The 18,478-nt window shown below is 37.2% G+C and overlaps 1 protein-coding gene across 5 annotated transcripts; it reads right to left on the reverse strand.

Moving 5' to 3' along the window:
• Positions 1-1,586: 1,586 nt before the first annotated feature.
• LOC115800962 (muscleblind-like protein 2a) lies at positions 1,587-16,786 on the reverse strand. 5 transcript variants are annotated; one of them, XM_030758608.1, is made up of 10 exons: positions 16,542-16,786; positions 13,394-14,101; positions 8,567-8,731; positions 8,253-8,480; positions 7,873-8,127; positions 5,987-6,040; positions 5,440-5,599; positions 4,541-4,576; positions 3,693-3,787; positions 1,587-2,779 (listed from the first exon to the last, which is right to left on the reverse strand). In XM_030758608.1, the coding sequence occupies exons 2-10, from the start codon at positions 13,565-13,567 to the stop codon at positions 2,765-2,767; spliced, it is 1,182 nt and encodes a 393-aa protein (XP_030614468.1). In that variant the 5' UTR covers positions 13,568-14,101; positions 16,542-16,786; the 3' UTR covers positions 1,587-2,764. The 5 variants fall into 5 exon arrangements, with proteins under 5 accessions (XP_030614468.1, XP_030614469.1, XP_030614470.1 ...); XM_030758609.1 differs by lacking the exon at positions 16,542-16,786 and adding an exon at positions 15,512-15,628 and having other exon boundaries at positions 8,253-8,459; XM_030758610.1 differs by lacking the exon at positions 16,542-16,786 and adding an exon at positions 15,512-15,628 and having other exon boundaries at positions 3,693-3,745.
• Between the last annotated feature and the right edge of the window lie 1,692 nt (positions 16,787-18,478).

An 18,478-nucleotide genomic window follows, 5' to 3' on the forward strand; every position in this document is an offset into this window, starting at 1 on the left:
GTTAGAAATATATGCAGCTTAATTTAAGAGAATAGTTCAGTGAAGTTTATCCTATTCATTAGACAAAATGGAAAATCATAATTAGTGAACCAATACAAACTCAGTAATACACCAAAGGTAAGGCAAAGTTCACAGAAAGCCTGTCTTCTCAGTTGTCTGACTGTAGAAAGTGCTTAAGAGAAATGTTTCCATCAGTCAGTCAGACCAAACATTCTTACTGTCCACATCTTTTTGACTGGGTGATCAAGATCTCAAACAACCTCTGCGTACAGGTGAATCCATGACATTCAAGCTATTTGCCACAATGTAACACAAACATTCAAAAACATGCCTTTATTTTAAAAGTCAAATAAATAAGGGGGCAAATATTGTATGTCTAATAGCACTCTAAATGTTTAAAGCAATTGTATTTTGAAAGCCGAATGAAGTTTTAAGTTTGGTGCTCAACACAATGAACATTTTTTGGCTGTGTGATATTAACATGCAGTGGAAGCCTTATAAAACACAAAATTAACATTTCAAAAGTTATTTCCTATGCATTGTTTTACCCACAGTATTTTCACCATATAATAATAATAATAAAGTCAAATATCCAACTTTATAATCTAATTACTGTGAGGAGAGACAGCTAATCTACCACCTACAAAAATACAATTTTCATCACTGCAACTTCAGATTGCCCTCAGCAACAAATCATACAATAAATGACAAACTACTGTCACACCATTATGAAAATTACTTTTTTTTTGTAAAACATTTCCTGTACAATGCACTTTTGTACATAAAAAGCAATCCTATGGCCTTGGTCATACAAAGGCTTGTTGTCCCTTACAGGTGACAAGGCAGCAAAAAGGATGAATTGCTTTAAGTTTCTCTCTTCTCCAACATCAATCCCTGGCCACAAGACGGCTTTTCATAGGCTAACAGATCAACGACCTTTGAGGAACCTTCAGCAGAACTAAAGTCATTTAAATAAATTGCATTCATCATAAAATAGAAGAGAATAAATGTTAGAAGTATTCTTAGCTAATGTTACATTAGTAAAATATGCAATTATGCTTGTATATTCTATTGACATGTAAAACATCACAAGGAAAATATATAACGAAAAAGTGAAGAAATGCAAAACATTAAAGGAAAGGGTTTCTATTTGTACACGGTATCTGCAAAATAGACAACTGAAATTCAAATGAAAGAAAGAAAGAATATTTCTTTTAATCAGACACAATGCACACTCTGTCTGCTACATTTCAGACAGCAGTGAGCAATTGCATCATGTGGCATCAATCTCTCATGTCTTCACCAAATGTTTTCCTCCTTAAATTCCCCCTTTCTACAAAAAGTATTTTACCCTTTTTGCTACTCTCCTGTCTAAAAAGTGAAAGAAAATCAAATTAAACTGAATAACATACACATAATTTAGCATTAGTGAAAATTAACTGCAAGTCTAACAGGTCCACACACACAGTCCCACTGCATTTACATGGTATTGCAAAAAACATGTCTAATCCTAATCCTAACGTACATGTCTTAAGTGGAATAGATTTAATTGAGTGCCCCCCCCCCCCCACCCCACCCCCACACACAAACCTTTTACCTTAGATGTCATTGCATGCACAACTGTTTAGGCACTTGTAACCTTCGAATAATACAGTACGGACAAGTGACTGCAACATTAAGACTAACAGTTCAGACACTACTTGACACGCAACCCTCACAGGATCACAACTTTAGTTTGAACATGAGCAGCAGTAATTTCACACTCTTTAATTGAGCTAACTTTCATGGCTGTGGAGGCTATATTAACTTGAACAACTGAAATCTATTTACAGATTCATCAGTAAGTCAGCTGTAGTCATGAGCAATAATCCACATGGAACCCCCCCCCCCATTCCTGTTAAATTAGAAAAAAAAAAATGCTTTGAATGGATAAAACAGTTCATTTCTCTCACAAAAGAAAACAATCTGAGTATGTAATGCAAAGGCACACCAGGAGGTGGAGCACTGATCCATCACTCTGGGTAAAGTATAGAGAGACTCAGAGCATTTTAAAGGGACATCCTTAAACCTGCTGTTAGATTAAATTTTTTTTTTACAATGTTTTGTTAAATTTAAGGTTAAATTAAGTGCTTTTCTCTTTGATTAAAAGTTAAATCTGGCACTAGATAAACAATCATTAACACCAAAAACAAAACTTTCTTAGTTTAAATAACACATTCAATAAAGAACAAAAGAAGTTTAATATAATGAGGATAAAACTGTAACAATCTTCGATATAGGACGCCTTTACACCTGGCATTAATGGGTACTGTCTACGCACTGAGAACAGATTAAAATATTTACATTATTTAAAACATCTCTGTTGCTCACCATGTCATTTAATATAAAGGTAGTACTGCCAGTTTATCTCTCTGTAGAATCTGTTGAGAAAGCCCATTTTATTTATGCTTGATTAGTGGCTAAATGTATAACTCCACCAGAATTTGTGTAGAGACAAATAAATAATGAACATCATTAAGAGTGTATGTTAGCACGTGCACAGGCGTGTACAATAACAATCTTCTTTGACACCCATCACAGTATAATCTAGTAGTGTCTGCATGTAATTTATCATCACAGATCAAATTAATGTCAGGATAAAATCAGAGAGGTTATCCGCATGCAGCTTCCTGTATTTTGTGTGGATTGCTAACAGAATATTTACAGAGTTGTTGCCCGGGACCGTTAACAGCAGCAACACGGCACCGACTTCTGTTTCTGGTAGTTACTTGAGGATGATCTGTTTCAGAAGCAAAAAACAGTCACTGAGTAGTTTCACACACCAGGCATACAGTACAACTAGCTTCGTTACATTACCCAGATTATTAAGGAACTCACTCTTTACTCACAAGATATATAATATTGCAAAGATTAAGTGAAATTAACTTCAAATCATCACCATAAAATACTTCCCAGAATCATGAAAAATGTTCAAGGCTGGAGCCTAACATAAAAGAAACATTTAACCTTGTTTATCACATTTTTTAACCATTTTTAGGGCTAAATTAAATTGCTTAAAAACTGCCCTCTGCAATTTAAACCTTTAAGGACCAATCAACTGCCTGACATACTTTTGTAAAAATGGATCATGACAGTCATGCCAGTGGGCATGCCAAAGTTTAAACATTCAATTTTTCTTATGTGCATATGGCTCCACATACATTAAACCTTAAAAAAAATGACAATTATCAAAGTTAAGAATATCAAATATTTTAGATTTACTCTACCAATCCAAACATTACATGTCTTAGAGGAGCCAATTGAGAAAATGTGAATATTTATCATATTAATAATAGAAATCTTATATTAATATGTGACACACAGAAAGTCAACATTAACTAATATCGTGAACTGTATGGTAAATTCCTATGTAGCTTGTGCTGGAAAAGACACTGACATCAACCAAAGGATAAAGCATGCAATAAAGAATATAAGCGACACCACAGTTTGCAGATGAAAGAGCTATAAATATGTTTTGTCTCTAAAGGAAAAGGATGAGATGCAGCCTAGTTGGTCTACAAGGTACATGAAGCTTAATGTTGCAATGCAAGCCGGGCATCTCTACGCTGATGAAGCAACTCCCCTGATTGAAAGATGAAGCACTTATTTAGAGCTCAAGGATTTATGACAGAAAGCTTTAAAAAGGAGCAAACCTGATTGGTTGGTGCTGTTGCTGCGTAGGGGACACTTGTGGCGGGAGTAGTTGCTGCAGAGACAGTAGCAGGCGTAGCACTGTACATCATGGGGACTTTTTCAGGAAGGGAACCATGAAAGCAATGAAAAGGGAGGTGGAGCATTATGGTAACCATAGCAATGTATCTCTCTCTCTCTCTCTTGCCAAGCAAATACAAAATGACATTAGCAGCAAGCCATCATTGGGTTAGACCAGCAGATGGCATGTGATCACACAGCAAAGCGAGACAGCAGGGGAGAACATAAAAGGGGGGCTGATAAGAGATAAAATTAGGAAATCTGTCCATAATCTGGCATCCCGCAAGATATGGCATGTAAAGCAACACCAACAGACATGATCAATGTTTTTTTTGGTTTTGTTTTTAAGCATGACATTTACAGAGTTTTTTTTTTTTTTAAATTAGTGTAAAATATTAAAGAGCATAAAGAAACTATGAGGCAAATCTCAGGGATGCTGATCAAATTTCCTAATCACAATCCAGAATAAATCAAAATGTTTCCATTTCTATACTGTGCTTTAAATATTTAAAATAATATTACAAGTGATTATATGTACAAGGGTCTGATCCGAAAAGGACAAAAAGTTTTTTTTTTAAAAAAAGCCAAAAATGTTTGCCAAAAAAAATTTAAATAATGATTTCCAGATGCGGCTCTAATGCAGTTTCCTGATTCAAAGTGTTGATTTCCTGCGCTGTAATTGTGAGTATACGCTACCGTATCCAGGCAACTTAATATTTTCTTTACTGGAAAAAAAAAAAAACATGGTTAGAAAAAAAAAATGAAAAAAAAAAAAAATTAAGGGACCTACCAACACCGTTAGCTGGAGTCATGCACAACACAGAACCTGTGTGATTTACACGTGAAAAAAGAAAAGATCTTTAACATGACTGGTACACATTAATATGGCCAATACTGGCGTAAGCCCACAGAGATATACCTTTACTTTATTAAACAGGCCCAATGGCATTAATGCAACACTGTTTTCTGATGGATATTGTGTAAATCAAGCTGAGTAACACACTACAGAATAGGAGCAAAGCAAAGAGCCACGACTTAAGATTTAAGAAAGAATACATCTGTACTTTTCCATTTAAGAGAAATCTCTGCATGCCATTTCAAAGCAGACATTTATGCTTGTCACATTAGGTGAAGTGCAGGTGTGACTATGATCATGTTCAATTTGCCAACTGACATAAAGCACACTTGCTACCTTGAAAAACTTGATTTTTCTTGTGCAGGCTAGTCACTTAATAACTAGTTTGTTGAGTGATCGTCATTTTGTGGTGTAACCACTGCTTCACCCCTTAATAGTTTACTGGTTTTACTGGAGTAGAAGAGCGCAACTGTTTTTCATAACACTTGTACTTTTCTTAATACGAGTTTAATAATTTTGCTATGAATAAGGCCAAGAATGAGACCTTTGAATTGGCAAAACTAAATGACTTAAACAGTGTTCCACTCTTGGTTTTCTTGCAGTGACATGTCAAAAACTCTTCAGTGTGAGGATTAAGATTCACACCCTTTTTTGAAAGCTCTGATATATTAGACCCAGTTACAAAGAGTGCCGCTGATGCCTGCAAATTTCTTCACTTAAGTGACAGTAATACATGTATAATATTTATGAACAATATCTAAACCCAAAAAAGCAGTGGGACAGACATGAAATCCTAGTTTAGCACTGAATTCATAACAAGTTTGGAGGCTCACCTGCGGGATAAAATGCTGCAGTGGGCTGCTGCAGAGTGTGTGAGCTGGCCAGAGCCTGCTGGTAGTGCAATAAACTGGGGCTGAGGAGAGAGCTGGCCCAGCTGCTCTTCTCAAGAACTGGTCTCTTTGGTAGGGGTTGCAGAACACTATGGGGAAAGGCCTGAAAAGTGACAAGTGGCAATAAGACACTTCCCATATTTCCCTTCACTGTGTACAAGTACATTATACACACCTTTGAAAGGATATGTTAGTATTTATCTTTAAAAAAATGATATACATGATTAAAATATAAAGATGACAAAATGAAAAAGAAAAGAAAAAAAAAAACTACCACAGTTGTGGAATACAGATATGACTGGAATAATGTATTTACCAAAATGTAAAACATATTTGATGTGAAAACTTGAGCTCTTAAAAATACCGATGCTGACCGATCATGTACACAAGGGCAATACGAGACTTGAAGAAGCTGTAAACCCCAATGACAAAAACAAAAAGTTCTCACAGTACAATTAACAGCTACATGCAAAGCAAAAGGTGAAAGTACCAGGTCTAAAGTTGCCTCGAGGGGTCGCTTCATTGCTTTGGCAGTCGACTGAGTCTTTTAATAGCAGGCAGCGAGCACATGATGGCAGTGGGCCAATGGGATTCAAGCGTATTAACATACAGGTAACAGCAAGCAGAGGTGCATCATGGAGGACAGCATTGTGGATAGGTGAGAAGGGGAAAACAAAACAAAAATAATCTGAACGTAGTATACCACATAAAACACAATATACATGCACAGTATAGACACATTAAAGATTCCTTAATTAGTAGGTAAACATGTACTGTTAATGAATCATTTTGGCAACACAGATTTATAATAACAAGGGTGCAATAGCCTTAAATTGTACATCAATCTTGATAACAATACTTAAAATGAAAAAGAAAAAAAAAAAGTTAATTTTAATCAAAACATTACCACAACCTACTATGCACACAATATGATTTTGGAATACATACACTGATTTTATGACTTCAAGTGTGGGATACTGATAATAATGCACAACAAGCACGGAGCAGTTTCATAGCTAAATGAAAGATGGCTTGGTTTTATGAAAGCTAGTCAAAAACAGTATCACAAATCAAAAGCTAAAACAACCATGCACCTGATGTCATAAAGCACAGGATGTCGAGCTCCATTTACTGCATTCACACTAAAGCTTTTGGAGGAATCACAGATGTCTCCTTAACTTGTACATAAAATAAACTTGCTCTTGTTAGCTTAAAATGCAACCTAAACAAAAATGTATGCAAAAGTACTTAACCATAAAAGATGGTGTATGTTGGACATGATTTTTAAATAGAATGGAGGCCAAAGAAGTATAATTTAATGAGCCAACGTGGCTTCAGCATTGATTTAAAGAAAAGTCAATAAAAGTTGTGCTAAGTGGGAAATTTGAACATGCATTACAATTAGGATATTTATCGCACCTTAATGAAGCAGCTTAAAAACAAACATTTTAGATGTAAGACTTAATGAAGAGAATAATTTTAAAAATAACTCAGACTATGTAACAGATCAGTTTGTTCTTATGCACTTCTTTATGCAGCCAGTTATCAGACAGCTCAGTCATTACAATGACTTTTGCTGTATAGTGGGACAGAACTGTTCATCAGGAACATTTCTCAGGTTAAATATATCTGCACTGCATATGAAGCATCTGATGCGTGTCTCAATATAGGAAGTGTATAACCTTCCACAAGCCTTAAATTGTGGGGGAAAAAAAAGGCACAGTTCTAATACAGTATCCCTGTGCTGTAAACCACACTGTATCTGTGACAACAGGCATACAAAGAGAAAAGCATCAGATTGAGATGTCTTAATTTTTACCTAAGAAATCAATGTTCTGTCCTTTAAGTTGAAAAGAAGCTTTATTAAAAACAAGAGCACTGCTGAGCAGGTGCCAACACTTAGCTGTTTTGGATTTGTAACCGGGGGTGGGGGGGGTGGTTTCGGTCAAAGTGTTGTTATAGTAAAGTCAGTGAACAAGTGTGTGAAGTTTGATGGGTCTAATTTGAACAGTATGCATCTGCGAATGCATGAATTTGAACATCCTAGGTCACACTGTTCTTTAGTTATGGTCAGTGTTTAAGCTTTTGTGGAACAGACACCGCCGATGCCTCTGATGCCGAGGCTAAGACAACAGCTCGACATCTTTCTTTGAAACAGCCGAGCTAAAAATACTGATTTATTGCTTTGATATTAAACTCTTCCAGGATTTATTTCTTAAAGTTTTGAGAGGAGATACTATTTAGCTACACTACATGTACCATTAGAAATGATGGCTTACAAATATGCAGGACTTCACATTCAGCAAAGTCATTAAAAAAAAAAAAAAAAAAGATGAACACTTTTTCAGTGATCAGAAGGATAAAGCTCAGTCTTACCACGGCTGCAGCTGCGGCCTGGGCTGCCACTGCTGTCTGACTGACTTGTTGTTGACTGGATTTGATTTTGGCCTGCAAGTGTGCAGGCGGGTGAAAATACTTGCACTTCTCCCTGGAACAGCGACTCTTGATGTAGTCCATGCAAACAGTGACAGTATTATCCGTGGTGTCAATCATTGGGCTGTCACTGGGATGAGCAAAGCGGCAATCGGTCTCCCCTCTTGCACAGTTTCCTCGCTGAAACTCACGACACACCTGAGAGGAGCAATTATAAAGATAGCGAGAGGAGTTCGGTTTTTAAACATGTAGCCAGATAATGTGAAACTGCTGAAGCACTAATGTATTTTTATGTGAAATTACACCTTTTTGTGCATGAATACCTCTAGTTTGTCTGTACGCTGCAGCTTCTGTGAGGGAGAAGAAGAAGAAGAGGAGGAGGAAGAGGAGGAGCACTGAACTGAGACAGGTGAGCTCCCTGGAACAAGAACCGGAGTGCTGGAGAGGATGTCTGAAGGAATGAGGCTCATTCCATGGCTTAATGGTGTCATGTATGAACCATAACTGAGACCAGTGTTTGTGCCAAGTCCCTGCGTAACAGGAAATGTTGGCTATGAGGGGAGAGCATACATATTACAAGTGAGACCAATGCCATCACATCACACAGACTTAAATTCCTTCTGAACTAGGACTTTACCACAGGCTGCAGGCTGGGTCCAGGGATCATGAGCTGCATCTGCTGGGCAAGCACAGCTGCTGCAGTTTTCTGCTGGATGAGGTTGTTGCGCCCATTTATCTCTAACTGGGTTTTTAAGTGTGAAGGTGGATGAAGGTACTTGCAGTTCTCTCTTGAGCATCTGCCCTGCATTCACAGAAAATATAAAATGACACAGAAGCACTCAAATTGGAGGCATGTGATTCTTATACCCCTCTAACGGATTTCATTCATATTATATACATTCTTTGTTTTTAATCAAAATCCTCTTACAGTGTCTCATAAGCAAAGAATCGTAATTGTCAACATCTTTCTTTTTGCACTGCTTCCCACTCAGGCTCCTCATACCAAGATACACTGTCAGTGGCGTTAGGTTGCATGGTGTGACAGCTAGTCGTGGCCAGAATAAAACATTTTACATTGCAATGACGGATGTCAAAATTTCCTGGAGTCAGCCTCAAGACTTTACTTGTAGTGCAGACAGACAGTTTGTGTTGGAAAATGCAGATAAAATTGTTGCAGTCTGTGTTGCATTACATCTTTCATTCAGTTTCCCCGATCAGATCAGAGCTAGAACTAGAGACGAATGAGAATTCCCATGAAAATTTTTACAGACTACACAATTAGCAATCCTACCCGATCCACCGATCATTTACCGCATATTCCCTGAACACCAGCTTTCAATGCAACAATTGCGCAGCATATATTGTGTATTAAAACTCTTAGCTCTGGCTAAATACACAGGTGTTTTCTTTTAAAAAATATATTTATATTTTTTTTATGTTTACTTGATTGGTGGTATGTTTCACCATTTTTGTTTTTTAAGCCTAAATACCAAACCTGACTAATTCCTTTTTTTTGACCTTTAATATAAACCAGTCAGAGCCATTCCTGTCACTCGGGTATTAACCTAGAAAGAGGTTAGCTTTCTCTCTATTTATTCAAGTTCTTCAATTAGGTTAACATTTAACTTTCTTATGACCTTTACACTCCCCTCCAAAAGTATTGGAACAATGAGGCCAGTCCCTTTTATTTTTGCTGTAAACATTTGGGTTTGACATTAAAATATGAATATGAGACAAAAGATCAACATTTCAGCTTTCATTTCCAGTTACTTACATCTGTATCAGAACTGTTCAGTAGATAGCACCTTTTCTCTGAAGCCACCCATTTTTCTTGTGGGCAAAAGTATTGGAACATGTGACTGACAGGTGCATTTGGTTGCTCAGGTGTGTCCTGTTACACTGATTATTCAAACAAATAGCACTGAATGTCTACACTCAGTTTCAGATTTGGGTTTTGCCTTTGCGGACTGTGCATTTATAGTTAGAGTAACCAACACGAAAACCAGAGAGCTGTCTATGGGTGAAAAACAAACAATTGGAAAAATGGAAAAAAAAATCAATCAGAGCCATTGCACAAACATTGGTCATAGCCAGTACAACCATTTGGAATATCCTGAAGAAGAAAGTGGAAACTGGTATGCAAAGTAACAGGTGTGGATATGCTAGACCACGGAAAATGACAGCAGTTGATGACAGAAACATTTTATGTGCTGTAAGGAAAGACCCTAAAACAACTGTCAGTGACATCAACAACAATTTCCAGAGGGCAGGAGTGAAGGTATCACAATCTACTGTTTGCAGAAGACTTCATGAACAAAAGTACAGAGGCGTCACCAGAAGATGCAAACCATTAATTAGCAAGAAGAACAGGAAGGCCGGGCTGGAATTTGCCAAGAAGTACAGAGACAAGCCTCGGAAATTCTGGGACAAGGTTTTATGGACTGAAGAGACAAAGCTTAACCTTTACCAAGGTGATGGAAAGGCTAAACTTAGCTCATGATCCTACACATACGAGCTGATCTGTGAAACACGGTGGAGGTAATGTCATGGTTTGGTCTTCTTTTGGGATGGGCTAAACTAAATAATATCACTTTAATCTATTTTATGTTTATCTGTTCCAATACTTTTGCTCACAAGAAAAATGGGTAGGTTCAGACAAAATGTGCCATTTTCTGAACTATGTATCAGATCCAGAGGTAAATACACTCCTGATCAAAATCTTAAGACCAGTTAAAAAATTGCAAGAATTTGCATTTTGTACTATTGGATCTTATGAAGGTTCGAAGTAGAGCTTCACAATGCTAAAAGAAGAAATCGGCGCAAGAGACAAAAACTTTTGAGCAGGGAATTTTTTGAAAAGTGCATTTACACTCAAACATGATTTTTTCAGCTGATCAAAAGTTTAAGACCACAGCCTTTAAAAGCCAAAAGGTGTGCAAAAATTTGGATTCCATGTCATTTTCTGTCAAGTCTTTACACTGTCAAGACCTCCTGATGGCAAAAGCAAAAAAGCTCACTGACTTTGAACGTGTTAGGATTGTTGATCTGCATAAGCAAGGCCTCTCTCAACGTGCCATCGCTGCTGAGGTTGGACGCAGTAAGACAGTCATTTTGCATTTTTTAAATGATCCCGAGGATTATGGAACAAAAAAGTCAAGTGGTAGACCCCAAAAAAATTTCACCAGTGCTGAGCCGCAGGATCCGATTGGCTGTCCGTCAAGACAATGCCACAAAATTGCCCGTTTGGACTTTGCAAGGGTGCATCAAACAAGGGACATTGAAAGGTGGAAGAAAGTTGTCTTTTCTGATGAGAAAAAATTTAACCTCGATGGTTCTGATGGCTTCCAACGTTACTGGCATGACAAGGAGATCCCACCTGAGATGTTTTCTACACGGCACAATGTTTTCAGTCTACAGCATAAATAAAGGGACTGGCGTCGCTGTTCCAAGACTTTTGGAGGGGAGTGTATATAATTTTCGCTGAATACTGGTTATTAATTTGTCTTAACAGCCCTACTCACAGAAAGAATCGTGACCCAAAGAAGAAGATACTGTCACCCACTGATGACTAAATAACAACTTGACAACATTTATTGAGCTTCCTATCTTCCAAAAAGATGTCTTTAGCATCTAGTCCTTCAAAAAAGTAATACCTGTTAATACTGAACTTTACCCCGATATAGTACAAAAGGTATCTCTTACAACAAAACAGTAGCTACAGCAAGCAACAGGAAACAGCTAGATTTGTGCATCAACAGGACTGTCAGGCACTTTAGCAGAAGTCATGAGAAACTAATTACAATACCAAAGTGTGTGCACATTCTTCAGTATGATGAAGTTAATTGTGTTAGGAATCAGTGGTGAATGGGAACTTTGACAACAATTGTTTTGACATGTACTTCTTGTTCACAAGCCTGAATTTAACAAATCACATGGCGAGATCAGCAGCAGGAAAGCCAACAGATAAATAAGAGGAAAACACGTCTGAAAGGCTAGCTCTCTGCTAGACTAAGCGAACAAGAATTGAATATTAGAAAGAGCTAATGAATGAGTTTGTTTTTTCCCCCATTCAGATGACAAACTGTAATTGTAAACTGACATAGACAAATTTCTTCAAAAATCAAAAAAGCACAGCTTGACATTCATTCTCTAAATTCCAGCAGAAACTCTATGGCAGCCTGGCTCTGAGTAAACTGCAGCCTTCATTTAGAGCAATACGTGAATTACCAGATTTGTTAATTAGAAAATGTTCAGCTAATCTGACAAATAATCAAAATAAGGCATTTTAAGGGTATCCTTTGTCTCATATGACAGTAAATTAAGTATTTCTATTTGTCAGTCACATAAAACAAACAATTTGATGATGATATTTTCATAGCATATGGACAGGAGAATCAGTTTAGATCATGTTCTACATTGATCAATAATGAGGACAATGAATGCAGTTAGCTGTATCTTTTAATATACAGTTAAAAACAATTTAATAAAAACAAAAAAACAAAAACAATTTTGACACTGCGACTGAGATGAGTTTAGTTTAGCTATATCTGAACTAAACTAGGTTAACGTAATTCAAAACAGTTTCAGCAACTTAATCTAAATATCCCATAAGAATCAAATCTGCACTGGCAGGTGATTAGTTTATGAAAAGGAATGCGGGACTGCAGAGTGGTGCAGCTCACTGACAGTCATAATAACTGTAAATGTTTTTAGATGAGGGAATAAAGTAGATTCAGTGTATTAATGCTTTCGGGCCATGGGGGCACAGATGAGCTACGTATAAACTTATAGCGAGTCGGTAAGATGATGACTCAACATGAAGATATTCCTGGAGGGAAAGCTGTATTTTGGTGTGGTGGTGAATGTGTGAGAGTGGATTAAGGATGCCCCTGCCTCATAACAGGCAACTGAGCAAGCAGGAGAACAAACTGGCTCTAATCCAGCTGGCTGCCAGATTTTTTTTTTCTTCTATTGTCTAAATCATCTAGATAAGTGATTGGATAGATTCTACTGTACAGTCTTTGGAAAATTGTGGTAAATCAAAAGTAATATGATTTCACAAATAGTAGAGCAATACAGGAAATGAGTCTGGATGCTTAGGGAGGTTAATGCAGAGGGGCTCTGAGAATTCAACATTAAGCTCTTTGGACTTTAAACCTGACCAAATGATGGTGACTAATAGTTGATTTCTCTATTATCAACACTTAACATGGGAAGATGAACTTTTTTTTTTTTTCTTTTCATTTTTCACCCTATGAAATCTGTTTGAGACATAATTATTTTTCTTGTATAAACTATTAACTTACAAATGGTTGCAGCTCTACATGATTAAATAAATAAATCATTTAGTCAGGCACACAGGACACAGTAACAAAATCCAATTTTCTTTTTTTCCCCATCATATTCCTTTATACAATGTGCATGATTTTCTGACATTTAATAAAAGGTCATTAATATGTCTTACCTTCAGCGAGTCAAAGCAGGCAATAACTCTTCCATTTTCAATTTGGCAGCTCTTCGACGGATGAGCAAATTTGCATTCCTCATCACTACGTGAACAGTTTCCTCGCTGAAACTGTCGGCAAACTTCCAAAGTTAGCCATTTAGTGTCTCTTGCTGAAGAAATATTTAACGCCATATCCAAAAGTTTTAACTTTAAAACAAATTTTAAAAGTCAGTTTTATTGTTGAAAGGCTAATTCACCAAAAGCTGTAGCTTTTAGCGCCGAGTACAGTCCGGTCCCCTGTTAAAACAACCTGATGACTCCCCCATCAGAAAGAGCAGAAAAATCAGGTGACTGGCCAAACAAAGAAAAAAATTATCCACTAAAACATGCGCAGGTGTGTATTTTACAGCAACACACTGGAGTGTATAATCCACAAATGAGAGCGCCCATAGAGATCAAACAATTATCTTAACACAGAAATGTTACTTTGTCATGCTTACGCTGGTCAGTAGTCTTCGTGCTGTTAACCTGTATATTGTGGCCCAAATTTAGCATTCTTTTAGGTGCTGAAAGTGTGCAAAACAGTGACAAAGGGCTTGAGCTGAGGTATCCTGTGTTGGTGCATGAGGGTGACTTTAAAAAAAAAAAAAAAAGTATGGGCCAGCAATGTACATGAACCAACTTCAGGTTGGAGACATCTTCTCAAAGGCACTTTCTGTTCGTGATCTGAAAGAAAGAAAAAAAAAAAACATTGATATTACTGAAATTAAAGTTAACTGTGTTCAGCTGGCATATTAATCTAAGTTAAACTGTCATATAATATCTCCTATTCTGTATAACCTATCTGTTCTTTTTTTATTCCTCAGCAGTATACAATAACAAATGGGCTCTTTTGGAAGCTGTCACGTTATATTTAATTTTTATCAGATTCCCCAGCCTATCTCAGCTGATACTTGACATCCATGTCGTAACATATTTAGGAGCAACAATTAAACTAACGTTTCTATGGTGTGTGGGAACAAACATAAGTAAATGAAAAAAAAAACACCCTGCAGCTATAGGGAGAACAAACTCCACATGGAAAAAGCAGGTTCAAACCCAGGACCTTCTAGCAGTGAAGTAAGCACCGCACCACCATCCTCTGTGCACTGTAAGCAGAAAAACTTCAGCTCACACAAAGCTGTCAGTGCTTTAACAAGTCAATTAACTGGCTGAGTGGGATCAGGAAAAGAGACTTTGTGCAAACCACTCAACACCTTATATCTGTTCAATTCCTCTATTTAAAGTCATTAGTCTGCCTCCTCTGTAAACTGAATTACAATGAAGTAGCAGATGCCTCACATTTAAACTCATACAACTACACGAAATAGGTTTGGATCAGCAAAGCATGAGGAATGCATTTTGCCAGATTGTTTCATATATTATAAAGCAACCAAAATCAGGGGGAAAATTTGTTTTTCTTTCACTGCACAGTTCTTTCTCATTATTTTGGGGGAATACAGATATTCCATAGATACACATTTCACTCATTAGATTTCTCCAGGCGATGCTGCTTAAATAAAAGTAATAGCATGTTAGAAACATGACACAGGATCAGAGTTTTGCTCCAACAGCATGCAGTTATGGTACATTTGAACCATAGTTTGTTCATTCATATCCACTAACTGCGTTTTACCAGAGTCATAAATTTACTGCATCCATTTGTATTCTTTCTAATTCTCTATACTCTGCTGGGCTGGTTGAGAGTCAAACACAAACTGCGTAGTCAGACCTGCAACTACACAGGAAGCTGCTGAGCAGACAGAAAAGGTGGTTAACTCATGAGCTGATTAAATCTGTATGATCTGAAAATGTTTCTACTGAGAGCAAGTAAGACATTCAATGAATACAAGACTCCAAAAGCTGTTTTGCTCTGCTGCTCTTCCTCTTCTTCTGCAATAGCCCATACTCTAACAGTATGCTGCAGCAAATTCCTTTAGGCGCAAGTCAGGAAACAGAGCAGGAAAACCGACCTCTCTCTCACTTCATTCGGCACTAAAAAGCTTGTTCTTGTTGCCTGGAATCTAGGCTGGAGATTCAACTTTCAGACTGCTGACTTCTGAAGATACTGACAACAGCAAAAAAGAAACCTCTTACCCCTCTTTATGTCCCATGGATTCAGTGACTAAAGATTTTCTCTTCACAACAATAAAAACAGACTCTCTGCCAGGCTCTGACTAAAACATTTCCAGCCACCCCCTTCCTGTCTGGGAGCTGGCCTCTGGGAAGACCCTCCCAGTTAAAAACTGTCCAATAGGAAACGAGAATCTGATCTGCCATGTGAAACTTCCTGTTGACCATTTATTTATGATTACAATCTGATTACTTAGAGAAGATGGAATTCAATGCTTGAATGCCTCCAGAATTTGCTACTGCAGGGATGAACAACGATGCATGTGAAAGAAATTATTTTGTAGATTTGCAAAAAGCTTCTGCACAAATCTGACTACATGAACATGTAGTGTAGATCCTAAACACACTTTACAGTTAATTATCACAAATATACCCCTGTGTCATTAGCTCCCATTTGCATTAGATTCAGGTCAGTATGTTGGTAGATCAGCATGTTTTGTGTAATAATACAAACACTTAATAAGCCAGGTTTTAAGCTTGGTTTGGTCACGTTTTTAAACTTGAACTTAAACTGTCATACCATTGGATTTATTGTTCAGTTTTAGTTGTAACATTCAAAATAATTTCAACATGCTTCTCAGTTCAGGGGTGCAGCCACTTATTGCTGATATTATTTTTGAATGATGGTGTTTTAATGGCACTTCGAGTATCCCTGGTGGGAATTATTTTGTCTACTTGAGCCCCCTCTTTTTTGAAGTGCCAGCTGATATTCTCAGGTTAAATGAGAAAATGTACATAAAAAGCACCGCTGTAGGTGTGTTACACATATAACTAAAACCATATAGTGTGTCTATAATTCGGTTTAAAAGCTGCTAAAAAATACTTTAAAGGCTCACCAATACAATGGCATTTAACTGATACTGTTTTGCATCACGCAGTTTTATTACCACAGTTTGATAGTCTCTGCTTTATATCCCAAAGACAAATACATTCACATTAACGTGCATTAGCTTGCATTAGCCACACTGATAGCAGAAAGACAGAACCTGCTTACCTCATCATCACGAACGAGCTGCTTCCCAGAGGATACGACAATCACGCACCAGCTAGGACACGGCAACCGAACTAACGAAAACAATATGTCAAGTGTTCCCGAAATGTCTGTTGAACAGCCTATTTATTAGTCGCCCTGTTCTGAAAATTAAACCTTGTTATTTCCGCTACGTCTCCGACCTAATTTCTTCTTTAGTTTGTAGCGCTGCACAGATTTAAGCAACAAGCTTTTGACAGCTTACTGTACGACCGTCAGTTCAGTGTGATGAGGGGGTGTCCCGGGTTGCTGTGAGAAGATTAAAAACGCCCTGTAATTTCATATGCGAGGTTTTAAGATGAGCAAAAGGCACAATATATCGTCTGGAAGTATTTTGAACACTAAGTTGATTTTAAAAATAATAATTTACTAACAAAGATGGGGCATTGTGTAACTTCTATTTTCTGACATCCACCCTACGTGCGCAAAGTGGTACGATCCACACGAGTGCCAGTAGGCTAAAAGGGCAAGGGTTTGCTTGTTACCAAGGGAACAGCAATAAAACCATGTGAGTTTTGTGCATTATTTTTTATGAGAACACGCGTTCCCGCACAAATATGAACAAATCAGCGAAGAATATCAATATAGATTTGACAAAAAGACTGACAAAATTTATTTTTTGACCTAAAAAAAAAAAAACACACACACACACACACACACACACACACAAAACAAATAAAAATATATACAAGTGTGACTTTTGTGTCCATTTATTGTTTAAAGATAAGTAGTTATAAAGGTGTAATTTGTAAGAGTTAGAAGGTATTTAAAATCTTTGCTGCATATTAACGATACGAAGCGAAAGCAGTAGCATGCAGCCTCACAGGTCTGCTCAAGGTCAAATAAGATGGATGCTAACCCAGATAGGATGTCAGAGAGGAAATGGAGGGAGACAGAAACAAGACCATCATTTTGCTGTATAGTCGAACAACATGTTTATGTTATAAAGATATAAAAGTACTTGTTATGATTGCAGACACTGTGGTTGCGCTGGACTTTATCACAGGCAGCTGTGTGTCAATTCTCTTCTTGTCATATTGTTCGTAAAAAATGATTTTAGTGATCTTTAGGGAATAATGGCATTTATGGAATACACATTGTTTCCAGTAGATCAAAAATGGCATGTGTTCAATTTTCTCTTTATCATTAAGCCACACCCCCAGTTTTATCATTAACGTTCTACTGTTTGATTATAAGCTAATTACTTTTTAAGCAATATTCCATACTTTTATTTTCTTTATTTTTGTTGCTTGTACTATCCTTTAGTAGCCCATTTCCATCTCTCTTCACAGCCTTGTTTTGTTAGGTTTAATTGGTTGTTACACTTAAGGACATAGAGACAGATTGGGAGACTGGTGAAGGTGAGCAGCCACTCTTTCTTACTTTGTAACATAAATATAACTTTAACAGAACAAAATGTAAATTAAATGCTTCAAACAGAACATCAAAAGTTTAAAAAGCTGTTTCTGAGTTTTATATTGCACTGCAGCTGATGTATAATCCCCCCCCCCCCCCCCCCCCCCCCCCCCCCCCCCCCCTTTTCTTTTTTTTTTAGAAACAAGATATAACTAAGACAGCTGTGGCAAATGTGACATTTTATGCTTTCCAGTACCTGCCATAAAACAAAACAGTCATGAAAAATTGATTGGTTTCCTCTTTTCTGTTTCCCCCGTCTTCTTGAGGCAGCAGATGAGCTTTATCTGATTTGCCACACTGACACATTTCAAACTGGAGATGTGGTGCGAGGAAAGGTCACCATATTGCTCTCTTTGGGGAAAATGTCACTGCCATGGTGAATCATATTAAAAGCAATGCATGCTTTCATTTATTTGAATTGGATGCTGGGTTTTTTTGTTTGTTTGTTTTGCTCACGTTTCTGTAATTTATACTATCATTTGTCA

The sequence above is a fragment of the Archocentrus centrarchus genome, chromosome 21, assembly GCF_007364275.1.
Source record: "Archocentrus centrarchus isolate MPI-CPG fArcCen1 chromosome 21, fArcCen1, whole genome shotgun sequence".
NCBI lineage: Eukaryota > Metazoa > Chordata > Actinopteri > Cichliformes > Cichlidae > Archocentrus > Archocentrus centrarchus.

Coding starts and splice junctions, on each gene's coding strand:
- LOC115800962 (XM_030758608.1), bottom strand. CDS start 13,567: ATGGCGTTAAATATTTCTTCAGCAAGAGACACTAAATGGCTAACTTTG. Junction 8,732..13,393: donor CCTGCTTTGACTCGCTGAAG/GTAAGACATATT, acceptor CTGTGAATGCAG/GGCAGATGCTCAAGAGAGAA. Junction 3,788..4,540: donor GACTCCAGCTAACGGTGTTG/GTAGGTCCCTTA, acceptor TTCCTGAAAAAG/TCCCCATGATGTACAGTGCT.